The sequence below is a fragment of the Oryctolagus cuniculus genome, chromosome 7 (assembly GCF_964237555.1).
Source record: "Oryctolagus cuniculus chromosome 7, mOryCun1.1, whole genome shotgun sequence".
Lineage (NCBI taxonomy): Eukaryota > Metazoa > Chordata > Mammalia > Lagomorpha > Leporidae > Oryctolagus > Oryctolagus cuniculus.
The window spans coordinates 129,935,180-129,949,022 of NC_091438.1; the positions used below are offsets into that span (position 1 = coordinate 129,935,180).

The window sequence follows — 13,843 nt, forward strand, 5'->3', positions numbered from 1 at the left end:
GCTGATACACCACTTGTGTCAATGATCTTTGCTATAAGCTCCAGCCTTTTGTAAAGCTAGGTAGTGAATAAGGCTTTTAGAAAAATCGAAAGGAGAAAGGTTAAGTTCTTGGACACAGATGTGGCTCCAGTCTTGTGATCTCATTAACTAGCTGACTCACCATCCACAGTGCGTCTCACTTCTGATGCTGTCTGACCTTAGCCTGGGGAGAGCCTGAACTGGGCTTCTGGTCTCCTTATTTGCAAGGCTCCTCTTTATTTCAACACAGCTCTGTTGGGTTGGCAGAAAGGAAAAGGAAAGAAAGCACTAATTTTACCTTAAAGAAAAACAATCCACTTCCCTGCAGCAATCACTTGTTTTCCTGCTCCCTCCAGGAGAATATCACCTACAAAGAGTTGTCCATACGTCTGATTTCAATTCTTGTCTTGTAATTCTGTCATAAACACACTCAGTTGGACCAGCGTTGTGGCACAGAGGATTAAGCCATTGCCTGCAACACCATCATCCCATATGAGCGCTGGCTACTCCACTTCCAACCCAACTTCCTGCTAATATGCCTGGGAGAGAAGCAGAAGATGATCCAAGAACTTGGGCCTCTGCCACCCACCTGGGAGACCTGGATGGAGTTCCAGGCTTCTGGGTTCTGCCTGGCCATTTCAGCCATTTGGACAGTGAGCCAGCAGATGCAAGATCTCTTTTTCTCTGTTGTTGCTCTTAGTCTTGTCATTTCTGGCCAACAGCATTTGATATGTCTGATCTTTCTGTCCTTTTTGAAGCGTTACTTCTGAGTTTCCAAGACTCCACACTCTGTACTCGGTAGCTAGTTCTTCGTACGTCCCCGCCCCCCCCAACCTCTTAATTTTTAACTGATCAGGCTTAGTTTCTTGTTCCTATTGTCTTTGTACATCACTTTCCTGTTAATCTTATCTGTTCCCACCTCTTTAAAAAATTGCTGTATGCATTTGACTATCCAACTTTCTTTTCAGCCTGGAAATGTATCTGCATAACTGTCAAGGTGGCCCTGACCACCGCAGGGCGCAGGCCTTCGCTGATCGCTGGCAGTGACGCACCGGGGCCAGCACAGCCGTCGGTGGCCGGGGCTCAGGGGCCCAGGGGAGTGGGAAGGGCTAGGTGGCTCCCCGTGATGGTGTGAGAGGTGTGAAAGGAACGAGCAAGCGTGACTCGGTAAGCAGAGACCCCGCAGGTCGGGGCGGCGGGGATCCCCAGCAGGCCAAGGTGACCAGGGTGACGCCCCGCTCTGGAATGAGAAAGAGGTCCGATTCCGCTGTGATACAAAAACAGAGAAAGACGATTTTTGGTTAAAAAAAAAAAAAAAAAAAGAAGCTACTCAAGAGGTAAAATAGTTACTTTAAGTTAACAAAGAAAATTAATCTTCATGTAAGCGGACACTATCTGGAAAACTCATCCATCCCCGCAAACCCACGCGGGACCACTGCCCCACCCTCCCGGTCCTGGGCGCGCCGCGGAGGAGCCGCCGGGAGCCGGCCGCGCTGTACTGAAGGTACAGCGCCGCAGGGCCCGGCCCGACACCGGCTTACAGTAAGATGCACGAGGCCTTCCGAGGCCGGAGGGCTCCGCGGGCGCTGCCAGCGGCTCCGAAGGGCGTCTCCTTTCTGTTCTTGCTCGGCGACGGCTCCGCGGGCTCCTGGCCGGCCTCGGGCTGCTCCGGGCCGCCGACCCTGGGCGGCTGGCCAGCGGTGCTCTGGCTCCGCGTCCTCCCGCACCTGCGGCCAGCATGTGGCTCGCTGCATCCGAAGCGCAGCTCCGGGACGGCCTCGCGCTCCTGTGACCTGCCTGGTTCGAGTGATTGTTCTTGACTTGCCGCTCTTCCTTCCGCCTCTGCAATCTTCCAGGGCGCTCTGCAGCTCCTCCTCGCCTGCGCTCTCCCTCTCACTGTCGGAGGACGAGGGCTGGGTCTCGCTCGCCGCGCTGCCGACCACTCTGATTCTCCGCTGCAGGAGCTGCCCCATGGCCAGCGGCTCCTCTTGTTCGGTCAGGATCTCGTTCCCCTGGGCAAGGAGAATATTTCTGACTTCTCCATTTCATTCATCTCTTCTCTGCAAACGCCCTCTTCGCTGGCTATCTCTTGTACAATCTTGGTTTCACACTCTCCTCTCTTAGCTTCTCTCAGTTTTCTTTTGAGAACTATCAACATTCTCTGGACTTCCCATAATCTCTCTTCTTTAGACAAATCCTTTATCCCACCCTGCAGATCGCGATGTGAACAATTCAAAAGAAACTCCCGCCCCCTGGTCTCCTCTTTGATGCCCGCCTGGGGGGGGGGGGTCTATGGCAGTGTGGGCACCATGGTGTGTTAGAACACGCAGAGATTTAGGCCGGCGCTGCGGCTCACTAGGCTAATCCTCTGCCTTGCGGCGCCGGCACACCAGGTTCTAGTCCCGGTCGGGGCGCCGGATTCTGTCCCAGTTGCCCCTCTTCCAGGCCAGCTCTCTGCTATGGCCCGGGAAAGCAGTGGAGGATGGCCCAAGTGCTTGGGCCCTGCACCCCATGGGAGACCAGGAGAAGTACCTGGCTCCTGCCATCGGATCAGCGCGGTGCACCGGCCACAGCACGCCGGCCGTGGCGGCCATTGGAGGGTGAACCAACGGCAAAGGAAGACCTTTCTCTCTCTCTCTCTCACTGTCCACTCTGCCTGTCAAAAAAATATAATAAAAAAAATGATTCCTGAAACTCTGCAGGTGCCCTCTGCCATTATGGCTTCTCTATATGATCTCTCCATTCCCGGAACACGGCCGGGAGCTGGACGCCATCATACATCACGGTCTTCTCCACAGCGTCAGCCAAGGAAACCCCACAAATGGACCTGAGGCTCGGAATATCAGCCTGTGGCACCTCTGGCTCCTGAACGGGCTTTTTCTCTTCTTCTTTTTTTCCCTTCCACTGTTTAACGACATCAGCAGCTGTCAAGTCCATTGACTTTTTCTCTTTAGGTTTTTCTTCTTTGGGTTTCTCATTTATTTTATGTTTTTTTAAAAAAGATTTATTTTATTTATTTGAAAGACAGAGTTACAGAGAAAGGGAGAGAGAGAGAGAGAGAGAGAGAGATATCTTCCATCTGCTGGTTCACTCCCCAGGTGGCTGCAACGGTCGGAGCTGTGCCAATCTGAAGCCAGGAGCCAGGAGCTTCCTCCAGGTCTCCCACATGGTACAGGGGCCCAAGGACTTGGGCCATCTTCTACTGCTTTCCCAGGCCATAGAAGAGAGCTGGATCAGAAGAGGAGCAGTTGGGACTAGAACTAGCGCCCATATGGGATGCTGGCGCTTCAGGCCAGGGTGTTAATCTGCTGTGCCACAGCACCAGCCCCTGGGTTCCTCTTTTATTTTAAAACCCTTCTTCTTTTTAGAAAAGCTGGGCTTCTTGAAAACATGGCTTCCCTCGGACTTCATAGCTTTTAAAGAAATCAAAGTCATTTTTAAAGAAATAAAAGTCATGTTGGGATGGGAGAGAAAATGTTGCACATCAGGGTGATTAGAACAGAAAAAAATGAACTACTGAAGTCACTTAGAAAAACTTCATGTTCCTGATTAAAGAAGGGAAAGGGAAATGGATACCGTAGATATTAACGCAGTTAATGGGAAATGTATTATTCAAAAACTATGCATGGATTTTAATTTTTTTGGGCCAAAAAAAAAGTACCAACGTTTTATAACATGGTTGGCAGGATCTAGTTGGAAGAACTAAGAGGGATAGTCATCAGTTTGCAAGTACAGTTAGATGCTGCTTAGAATGCCTGCATCCCATAGCAGAGTGTCTGGATTCAAGTATTGGTTCTGTTTCTGATTCCAGCTTCCTAAGAATGTGCACCCTGGGAGGCAGCAGGTAGTGGCTTGAGTAGTTGGGTTTCTGCTATCCAAGTAGGAGATTTGGATTGAGTTTCTTGCTTATAGCTTCAGTGTAGCCCAGTAATGGCTGTTGTGGGCATTTGGGGAGTGAATAAGCAAATGGGAAATACTTGTCTCTCTCTCTTGCAAAACACTAAATATGAAATTTTTTAAAGATTTATTTTATTTATTTGAAAGACAGAGTTACAGAGAGAGGTAGAGAAAGAGAGAGAGGTCTTCCATCTGCTGGTTCACTCCCCAGATGGCCACAATGGCCGGAGTTGCACCAATCCGAAGCCAGGAGCCAGGAGCTTCCTCCGGGTCTCTCACATGGGTGCAGGGGCCCAAGGACCTGGGCCATCTTCCACTGCTATCCCAGGCCATAGCAGAGAGCTGGATCTGAAGAGGAGCAGCCGGGTCTCAAATCAGTGCCCATATGGGATGCGGGCGCTTCAGGCCAGGGCTTTAACCCGTTGTACTACAGCGCTGGCCCCTAAATATGAAATTTTTAAAAAGACATTCATTTGAAAAGAGCCTGTACCGGAGCAATATGAATTCTGTTAAAGTTGAAGCAAGAAAACATCAAATTTTTGGTGGAAGAATGATGAAATCATAGATGCCTTACAAAAGTTTCTGAGGACAATGCTTCAAATATATCAGCAGCCTACAAGTTTATAACTCATTTTAAGAAAGAAGGAGGTGATGTTGAAGATGAAGCCCACGATGGCAGACCATCCACATGAATTTACAAGGAAAAAAGCGATCTTGCTCATGCCTTAGTTGGAGAGGACCCACGATCAAGAGCAGCAACAACAGCCCACACCATAGACATCTCTACTGGTTCAGCCTACATAACTCTGACCAAAAAGTTAAAGTGGGGCAGTTTCTGCTCCAGTGATACCAAAACTTTTGCACCCAGATCAGTTGAAGACAAGAATAGAACTTTCAATGGAAATTTCATCTCAAGATCCTGAAGTATTTCTTTATTTTTTAAAAAGATTTGTTTCATTTATCTGAAAGGAGTGGGGTGGGGAGAGAGTGAACGAGCGAGAGAGATCCTCTATTATCCGGCTTACTTCCCAAATGGCTGCAAAAAGGCTAGGGCTGGGCCGGGCCAATGCCAGGAGCCAGAAGCTTCATCTCTCACGTAGGTGAAGGGGTCCAAGGACCTGAACCATCCCCCGCTGCTCTCCCAGCCACACTGGCAGGGAGCTGACCGGGAAGTGGAGAAGCTAGCAGTCTAACTGGTGCTCTGATACAGGATATATACAGCGTCATGGGCTGCTAATACTCTATGAAAGTCCATGTCTTGTTATATTCTGGTCACCTTTGACTTAACTGTTTAAAAACTCCTTGGCAGAAGGCTGAAGCTGAGGCATAGTGAGTAAAGCTACCACCTGTGATGCCTGCATCCAGTATGGTGCCAGTGCATGTCCTGGATACTCCACTTCCAATCCAGCTCCCTGCTAATGGCCTGAGAAGAGCAGCAGCAGATCACCCACGTGTCTGGGCCCCTTCTGCCCATGTGGGAGACCTGGATGAAGCTCCTGGCTCCCGGATTTGGCCTGGCCCAGTAGTAGCAGTCACATCCATCTGGGGAGTGAACCAGCAGGTAGAAGATCTCTCTCTCTCTCTCTCTCTCTCTCTCTCTCTCTCTCTCTCCTTTGTAACTCTGACTTCAAAATAAATAAGTTAATAAATGAATAAATCTTTTTAAAAAGTAAAAATTCTTTGGCAGTTTCAAAAGTGACAAAGTTGTATCTCATAGATATTTTAATTATATTTTTTGAATTAATCATTTGCTTTTTGGCAATTTGCATTTTTTAAAGAACTGTTCATTATCTGTTGCCAATTTTCTGATGTGTTCGTATTTTTCTAATTTATAAAACTCTATGCTAATGATATTAAATATCTGTCTGCAAGTATGTCGCAATTATATACCAATTTACCTCTCGCTTTTTTTTTTTTTAAGATTTATTTATTTATTTGAGAGGCAGAGTTACAGAGAGAGAGGTCTTCCATTTGCTGGTTCATCCCCCAAATGGCCGCAACGGCCAGAGCTAGGCCGATCTGAAGCCTGGAGGCAGCACCTCCATCTAAGTCTCCCACGTGGCTGCAGGGGCCCTAGCACTTGGGCCATCTTCTAGTGCTTTCCCTGGCCATAAGTAGAGAGCAGAGCTGGATCAGAAGAGGAGCAGCCAGGACTCGAACCAGTGCCCAATAAAGATGCTGGCACCACAGGTGGAGGCTTACCCAACTACATCACAGTGTCAGCCCTTGTCTCCCACCTTTTAATTTTGCTTTATTGGGGCTGGCGCTGTGGCTCACTTGGCTAATCCTTCGCCTGCAGTGCTGGCATCCCATATGGGCTCCAGGTTCTTGTCCCAGTTGCTCCTCTTCCGGTCCAGCTCTCTGCTGTGGCCCAGGAGGGCAGTAGAGGATGGCCCAAGTGCTTGAGCCCCTGTACCCATATGGGAGACCCGGAAGAAGCTTCTGGCTCTTGGCTTCAGATCAGCATAGTGCCGGCCATGGCGGCCATTTGAGGAGTGAACCAGTGTCTCTCTCTCTCACTGTCTAACTCTATCTGTCAAATAAATTTTAAAAATTAATTTTGCTTTATTATTTATACAACACTCTGGCTCTTGGGTGAGTAAGTGAGGCAGTACCTTTGAGGAACCTGCACCCTAGGCATAGGCCCTGAGCTCTCTGGTCTGACAGAGGCATGGTAAATTTTTCTTGCTAGCCCAGATACTTTTATTGGAAGGGGTTCCATACTCAGCTTACATCAGCAAGGGCCTAGGGAAGCAGAGCACGAAGGAGGCTGTGTGTTAACTCATGGGTACTTCCCTCCCAGTTCTTGCTTTGTTGGGTGCAGCACCAAGGAGACACAACAGTTAGTGAATATGGGTGATCCTGGGGCTGTGACCCTACAGGATGGGAAAATGATAATTTGCATATGTGATGGTTCTGCGAGGAATATAGAGAATTTGAAGGGAAGGTTCCTCCAATCAAGAGAGAGCAGAGCTGACACTCCCCAATTCATTTTTTTAAAAGATTTATTTATTTTATTTGAAAGTCAGAGTTACACAGAGAGAGGAGAGGCAGAGAGAGAGAGAGAGAAAGAGAGAGAGAGAGAGGTCTTCCATCCAATGGTTCACTCCCCAATTGGCCACAACGGCCAGAGCTGTGCCAATCCGAAGCCAGGAGCCAGGAGCTTCCTCTGGATCTCCCACATGGGTGCAGGGGCCCAAGGACTTGAGCCATCTTCTACTGCTTTTCCAGGCCATAGCAGAGAGCTGGACAGGAAGTGGAGCAGCCGGGTCTTGAACTGGTGCCCATGTGGGATGCCAGCGCTTCAGGCCAGGGCGTTAACCCACTGCACCACAGCGCCAGCTTTGCCCCAGTTCATTTTTAACCTCTCGCCAGGATACCAACACATGATCCATGTAGGGCAACGCTGTGGCCACTCTCCCCCATTTGTCATTTGTCTCATCCTTGGGTGGTCAGAGTCCCTTCTCATTGATATCACCCAAGACAGGCTATAGTTTCCCAAAATGCACTTTATTAAAGACAGGGAGAAAAGGTAAATCAAGAGACATAATTTTTTTTAAAAGCGCAGGGGCAAAGAGATTACTGACCAGCCCTCCCCACAGGGTCACTCCAGTCAGCGCGAGCTGCTGCACCTGGCGGTCGGTAGACCCAGGTTTGTCTTTGACTCACCCTCTCACCCTCACACTCTCCACTTTTCAGTTTTGGGGTTCCAACTTCCACTCTCCCCTTGCTTTCCTCTCCTCTCTGGGGCGCCGGTCACTTCCGTACAGTCCCGGAGGATCGTGGCCGATTATCAGTTGATGAGTCATCCCTGAGTGATAAATTTTAAAAGCTAAAGCTAATATTTGTTTTATATTGTATGCCAGGTTATGTTCCAAGAACTTCTCATGTATTATCTCACTTAATCACTACGGCATCCCCGTGAGGCAGACTCATAAGCTTGTACACCAGGTAACTGCTAACCAAGTCTCTCATTCCTTACCATGGCTTCCCACCTTCACAACCGTCTCTCGGTCAGCATCACCATGGATACTGCAGCTGTCCTAACACTTGGGCAAGGGTAAAGAGTTGTCTTTCTAGAGTCCAGCTCTGCTAGGTCTCATGGCGGAGCCCTTGGGGGGTTGGTGACTGCAAGCCCTGCTTTATTTACTCAGAGCACCAGGTCTTTGGCTTCGGAGCCTCACTCTGGGGCCCTGCTGCGTCCCATCAACTTGAGAAAAGCCTTCTTCACATCCTTGTTCCTTAGGCTGTAGATGACAGGGTTGAGGAAGGCTGTCGCGATGTTATAGAAAAGGGCCATTTTCTTGCCGCTGTTCGATAAGGGGCCAGAGCCAGGGCTCATGTACATGATGATGCACGGGATGGCGAACATGGTGACCACGGTGATGTGGGAGGCACAGGTGGAGAAGGCTTTGATGCGGCCCTGGGCTGAGCGGATCTTCATGATGGTGGCAAAGATGTTGGCATAGACAACGACAACCAGGGAGAGTGGCACCACAATGACGTTGAAGCCTGTGATGAAGTCCACCAAGTCGTTGAGGGAGGTGTCTGCACAGGCCAGCTTCAGGACGGCAGGGACCTCGCAAAAGTAGTGGTCGATTTCATTGGGACCACAGTAGGGCAGGCGCATAGCAAAGAAGGTGTAGCACAGGCCGCCCAGCACACCGTAGGCTGCACAAATACCCACCATGAGGAGACACACCCACCGGCTCATGATGACCTTGTACCTGAGTGGGTGGCAGATGGCCATGTACCTGTCGACAGACATGATGGAGAAAAGCCAGGACTCAGTGACCCCAAAGAGGAGGAAGATGTACATCTGGGCCACACATCTCGCAAAGGAGATGGCTCTCTTCTTGCTGAGAATGTGCACAAGCATCTGAGGCACGGTGGTGGTGGTGTAGCACACGTCCAGCATGGACAGGACGCTGATGAAGAAGTACATGGGGGTGTGGAGCCGCGCGTCCTGGTGGATGAGGGTGATGAGCAGGCTGTTGCTCACGAGGATCAGCAGGTAAAAGACTAAAAAGAAGGTGAAGAGCAGAGGATTGGTCCTGGGGTCGGGGGCAAAGCCCACTAGAATGAATTCTGTCACGGTGGACTGGTTCAGTTCCTGCATTGTGGTCTGCCTGTTCAAAGAGTTTTTAGGATATGTTGAGTGTCTGCACCAAGGGTGTGTAAGGCATTTGCACACTTACATTTCAGGTCTAATTCCTAATAGTGTATCAGGAAGCTTTGGATTGGCACTTAGAGGCGCTGAGAGATGTGTCCCAGTTGTCATCAGAGTCCCATTGGCATTTGGTTCAGGATGCGGTGGAAGGCATACTGATGTTTGGGGGCCCGCCAAGGCCACGCTGTGGGCTCTGCTCCACTCTGACCTGTAGGTGTTTCTCCTTGCTCTGACACAGGCTTGCTTTCTCTTTATTATTCATTCCATTTTCTACTTTTTCTTAGGACTATAGAGGTTGCTAAGCCTTGTATGGATTAAGGTTAGAATCAGGGTTGGGACTATTATATGCATTATTTGTGTTAAGATTTTTATCACTAGTTAGGACTAGGGATAAGAATAACATTAGGCATTAAAGTCAGTGCTTCACGTAGAACAAATGTTAGTGTTAATGTTTAATATTTACCATTTTCTGATGACAACTTCAGAAGTGTTCATTAATTTTGCCATTCATTCCACATTTTTACCAAAATGACCACTGTAACATTAACTTCTCAAATGTGATGGTTATTTTTCTAAAATATTGGGACAGGATATTTTATAATCAAAGAAAGATCTTGGATAAACTAAATATAATCCTATAAGCAATGGTTAGAATGCCCAAGGTAAACATAATAATCTCAGGACACCATACACAGAAAATACAATTTTTTTTTTGTGGACAGGCAGAGTGGACAGTGAGAGAGAGAGACAGAAAGAAAAGTCTTCCTTTTTTTGTTGGTTCACCCCCTAATGGCCGCTGTGGCCGGCGCACCACGCTGATCCGAAGCCAGGAGCCAGGTGCTTCTTCTGGTCTCCCATGGGGTGCAGGGCCCAAAGACTTGGGCCATCCTCCACTGCACTCCCAGGCCACAGCAGAGAGCTGGCCTGGAAGAGGGGCAACTGGGACAGAATCCGGCACCCCAACCGGAACTAGAACCCGGTGTGCTGGCGTCGCAGGCAGAGGATTAGCCTAGTGAGCTGCGGCACCAGCCGAAAATACATTCTTAAATTAGTTATGTATGAACTGTACACTTTATTTCCCCTTGTTATACCTTCTTAATTAGAAACACTTTGGAGACTCTCTATTCACGTGGTCAATATGCTGCCAATAAATTGGGTTTCACTTTTCACATTGTCAGAGACAATGAGCACACTGAGATTTAAACATTCCCCGTGACTGATCTACCTTTCAGTGTCCAATGCCTTTCTGGTTTCATGGTCAGAAAAATTTATTTTGCTCCTATTCAAAACTATAGTGATTATGGGAAATTATGCAGACATAGATCCACAAAACGAAGAGTTTTGTGCAAAGGCAATTTGTCGGGAAGCGTTTGCAAAGCATAGCTAACCGTATGCACTTGACTGGGTGAACCATCTTAGCCTACCTCCTTCCCCGTTTCTGACTGGTGCCTTCTTCGGTACCCTGCCTTCATAGATTGCTCTCCGCCTTCTGCCGTGTGAACTGTCACAGAAACGTTTAATACTGCACCTTGGCAATAATACACTTTCTCAGCCTTAGAATTCTTGTCTCAAACAGCCAACATCATGCCTAATACAAAACTGTAAAGCAGACAGAGGCCACTTAATGGGAGCCCGAAGGTCAAATATAAACCCCACATAGAGTTTGCTTATATTGTTTTACAAGTTCAATTAATAGCCAATTTTTTTTTTAAATTGAGCTTGCCCATAAACAGCTAGATCATAATTGGCCCACATTCCTATCACTCGCGGTGGCCAGCATGTTGTGTGAGATTTTCCTTTTGGATGGAGTGTGAGCTCCTCAGTTCAAAATGTTCCTTGTCATTCCTTATAATTTTTCATAGACTGGTTTTAATGCATTTACACTTCCTGCTTGGTCCCTGTGGGATTTGAATGATTCCTGTTCTACTATATACTAAATTTATATGCTACTGTGACCACTGTTATATAATATCATCCAGAAAATGTTAGCCAAAGAAATTATTTAAGACAAAGAAATAAAATTTTGAAAATCAGAAAACTACCATGATTTGTAAGTGTCATAATTGTCTTACCTGGAAATCCAAGAGAATCAACCAAGATAGAACTAATTAGTTTGGTAAGGTGGCTTCGTAGAAAAGATTCCAAGAACAGTCTGCCTAGTAAGAGCCCTAGGCACAGAAATCTGTATGCTCACATATTGGTGTAAGTATATTTTATATCATACTTTAAATTTTTAGAAAATGCCTGGAATACACAAGATGAGCTATTAGCATTCACTGGATTTGTGATGGTGATGGGTGAGTAGATTTCTTTTTACATTTCTGTCCTGTTTACTTTTTTTTCATAATGAGCATGTCTTTTTATATAACTAAAAACTAATACAAGGAATAAATTAGATATACCAGCCAAAAATTAGATAAATGTTGGGAATAAAAGATCCTCAAAAGCAGCAAATAAAAACACACAAGTTAATAGGAATAAATCTAAGAAATGTTCAGGACTTAGGTGAGAAACAAAAATGAAAACCAAACAAACAAACCAAATCCCACAGAAAATTACCAAGAGACATAAAGGAAGATTTTCTGAATATAAAGACTAACCTTTGAAATTAAAAGGGAGGGCATTTATCTCCAAACTTAACTATACCCTTAATGCATATCCAATTAAAACTCAGTGGGATGGCTTTGTAGAAACTTGCTAATGTGATTGAAAATCTCATGAAAGCATAACTGGGGATCACCAAGGAAATACTGAAGTTAAAGAAAAAAAATAACAAAGTGGAGTAAGATTGTCAGATTTAGCAAATAAAAATAAAACTGAATCAAATTCAATGAGGCATCTGTGTTTTACCTGGTAACCCAAACTGTAAGATGGTCTTTCACAGGTTTAAACGTTTTAATACTATACCATCATGAAATAAAAACACAGGATAAGCTCAGAAATGCATCAACAAAGGGGGCAGAAAAGAGGCCCCAGACATCAACCTGACCTTACATGGAAGAGACTATTATAAATCAGAGAGGCAAGGACGAGTTATTAAACAAATGTTCCTCAAGCAACTAAGGATTTGGGTGGAAAAAGCTATTCCAATCTATGTGCAACAAATTCTCAGTGTGTTAAAAAAGTAAAATGTGAAAAATATAACCATAAAGCAACCTAGGAGAAAATGTAAGTGAATGCCTCTTTAATGAGAGGACAGAAGGCCTTTTCAACATGACCACTGTTTCCAATTCCTTCAGCCTGGGGTGACAACCTTTGTCCCTTTAGTAGGCAAGTGAAGCAACCTAGGTGTCCATCAGACCTGCTGTAAGAAGTGCAGTGCTTTGCCCAGGGTTTCTGAGGGCTCCGTGTCCACCCCGGGTCACTTTGCTGTAAAACTTCCTGCCCTTCTTGAGTTCACGAGCTGCACTTGTGGCCTCCCCGTGTGACTCCTGACCTCTTCAGGGGCTCCTCTCTATTCTCCTTCCTGCGTCCAACGCTCCCCAGCACAAGGCTGTCATTTGTAAGACCTTCAAGGTGTAGACACAGTGGAGATGACTTGAAAAGTAGCACAGACAAGAAAAGCATTTAACATGCAATGTTTAATGTCACGGAGTCCCTAAGCTGTCTCTGCAGCAGACGGGGGTTTTGCTGTTGCTTCCTCATTTCTTAGTCCCAGCCAGCTGAGGTGTTCCTGGGGTCTGCTCTGCTTTCTGAGAGCCCGGCCCATCTTCCCTTTCCTCTCTTACTCCCTGGCACCCGGGCAGCCAGCCACAAACCCCAGTTCCTGGATTCCAGGGCTGCTCAAGCTTCACTCTGCAGAATTCCCTGCGACACCTGTTAAAGCTTGTATTGTGGACTTTCTGATTCAGCAGGACCGGGCGAACCCGAGCGTCTTCACTTCTGCCAAGTCCCCAGTGCCAGTCTGTGCTCACACTTTGAGAACCACTGATCCGCTTAGCTGCGCGGAGATAAATAGCTCCCCTTTCCTCAGTTACCCAACGCCCAGGCAGCTCTCTGCCCCAATACCTAAACCCAATATTTTCCTTCTTTCACAGGAGCACAAAAATGAAGACAGAATTAATAGTTTCTTTAGATTAGTAGTCTTAGTCTCATAAAATTTTTTTCTCTAAGTTAAAAGGTATTTTAAATAGGTATTTGTGACCTATGACAAGCGATTAATGTCACTAGTATATAAAGATTCAAAAATGGTAAGAAAAATACTAGTAATTGAGAATGACATATAACCAACTTACCAAAGAGATTCAAATGGTCAGTGAACCCACAAAGCAGTTTAATCTTATCTAGAAAGACTGCAAGTTCACACATCAGTGAAATAATAATTTGTAACTGATAGTATTGGCAAAAATCCTTTACAAACGGTAATGCCTGTGCTTGCCATCTACTGCTGTAGGAAAAAAAATGTTCTACTATTTCTCCAGGAAATTTGGCAGTACATCATTTCATTTTTAAGAGTTTTGCATAACAGAAAAAATCAAGGAAAATTTCCATCAAGGATGTTCGCTGGAGTAGCATTTATCACAGAGAAGAACGGAAACAACCTGCGTGGCCTGCAAAGGTGAACTGGCCAAGTGAATCACAACACAGTGACGTGCTTGAACACCTGTAGGTGTTCCAGGTTTTCATAATTTCATAGATAAGGAGGCAGAAGGAGAGATATAGAGCTAGAGAGAGAAAAATCTCCTATCTACTGGGTCATGCTCCAATGCCCCAACAGTCAGTGCTGGGCCAGGCTGAGGCCAGGAGCCAGGAGCTCAA

The 13,843-nt window shown here is 46.6% G+C and overlaps 1 protein-coding gene and 1 pseudogene across 1 annotated transcript; both read right to left on the reverse strand.

The window, feature by feature from the left end:
• Positions 1-1,517: 1,517 nt before the first annotated feature.
• Positions 1,518-2,955, reverse strand: LOC100351423 (ralA-binding protein 1 pseudogene; annotated as a pseudogene).
• A 5,140-nt stretch (positions 2,956-8,095) lies between these two features.
• On the reverse strand, positions 8,096-9,034 carry LOC100351673 (olfactory receptor 2D2-like). Its single transcript, XM_002715696.4, has one exon. The coding sequence runs from the start codon at positions 9,032-9,034 to the stop codon at positions 8,096-8,098; it is 939 nt and encodes a 312-aa protein (XP_002715742.1).
• Positions 9,035-13,843: the final 4,809 nt, after the last annotated feature.

Excerpts from the sequence above, each read along its gene's own strand:
- LOC100351673 (XM_002715696.4), bottom strand. The coding sequence starts at position 9,034 with ATGCAGGAACTGAACCAGTCCACCGTGACAGAATTCATTCTAGTGGGC.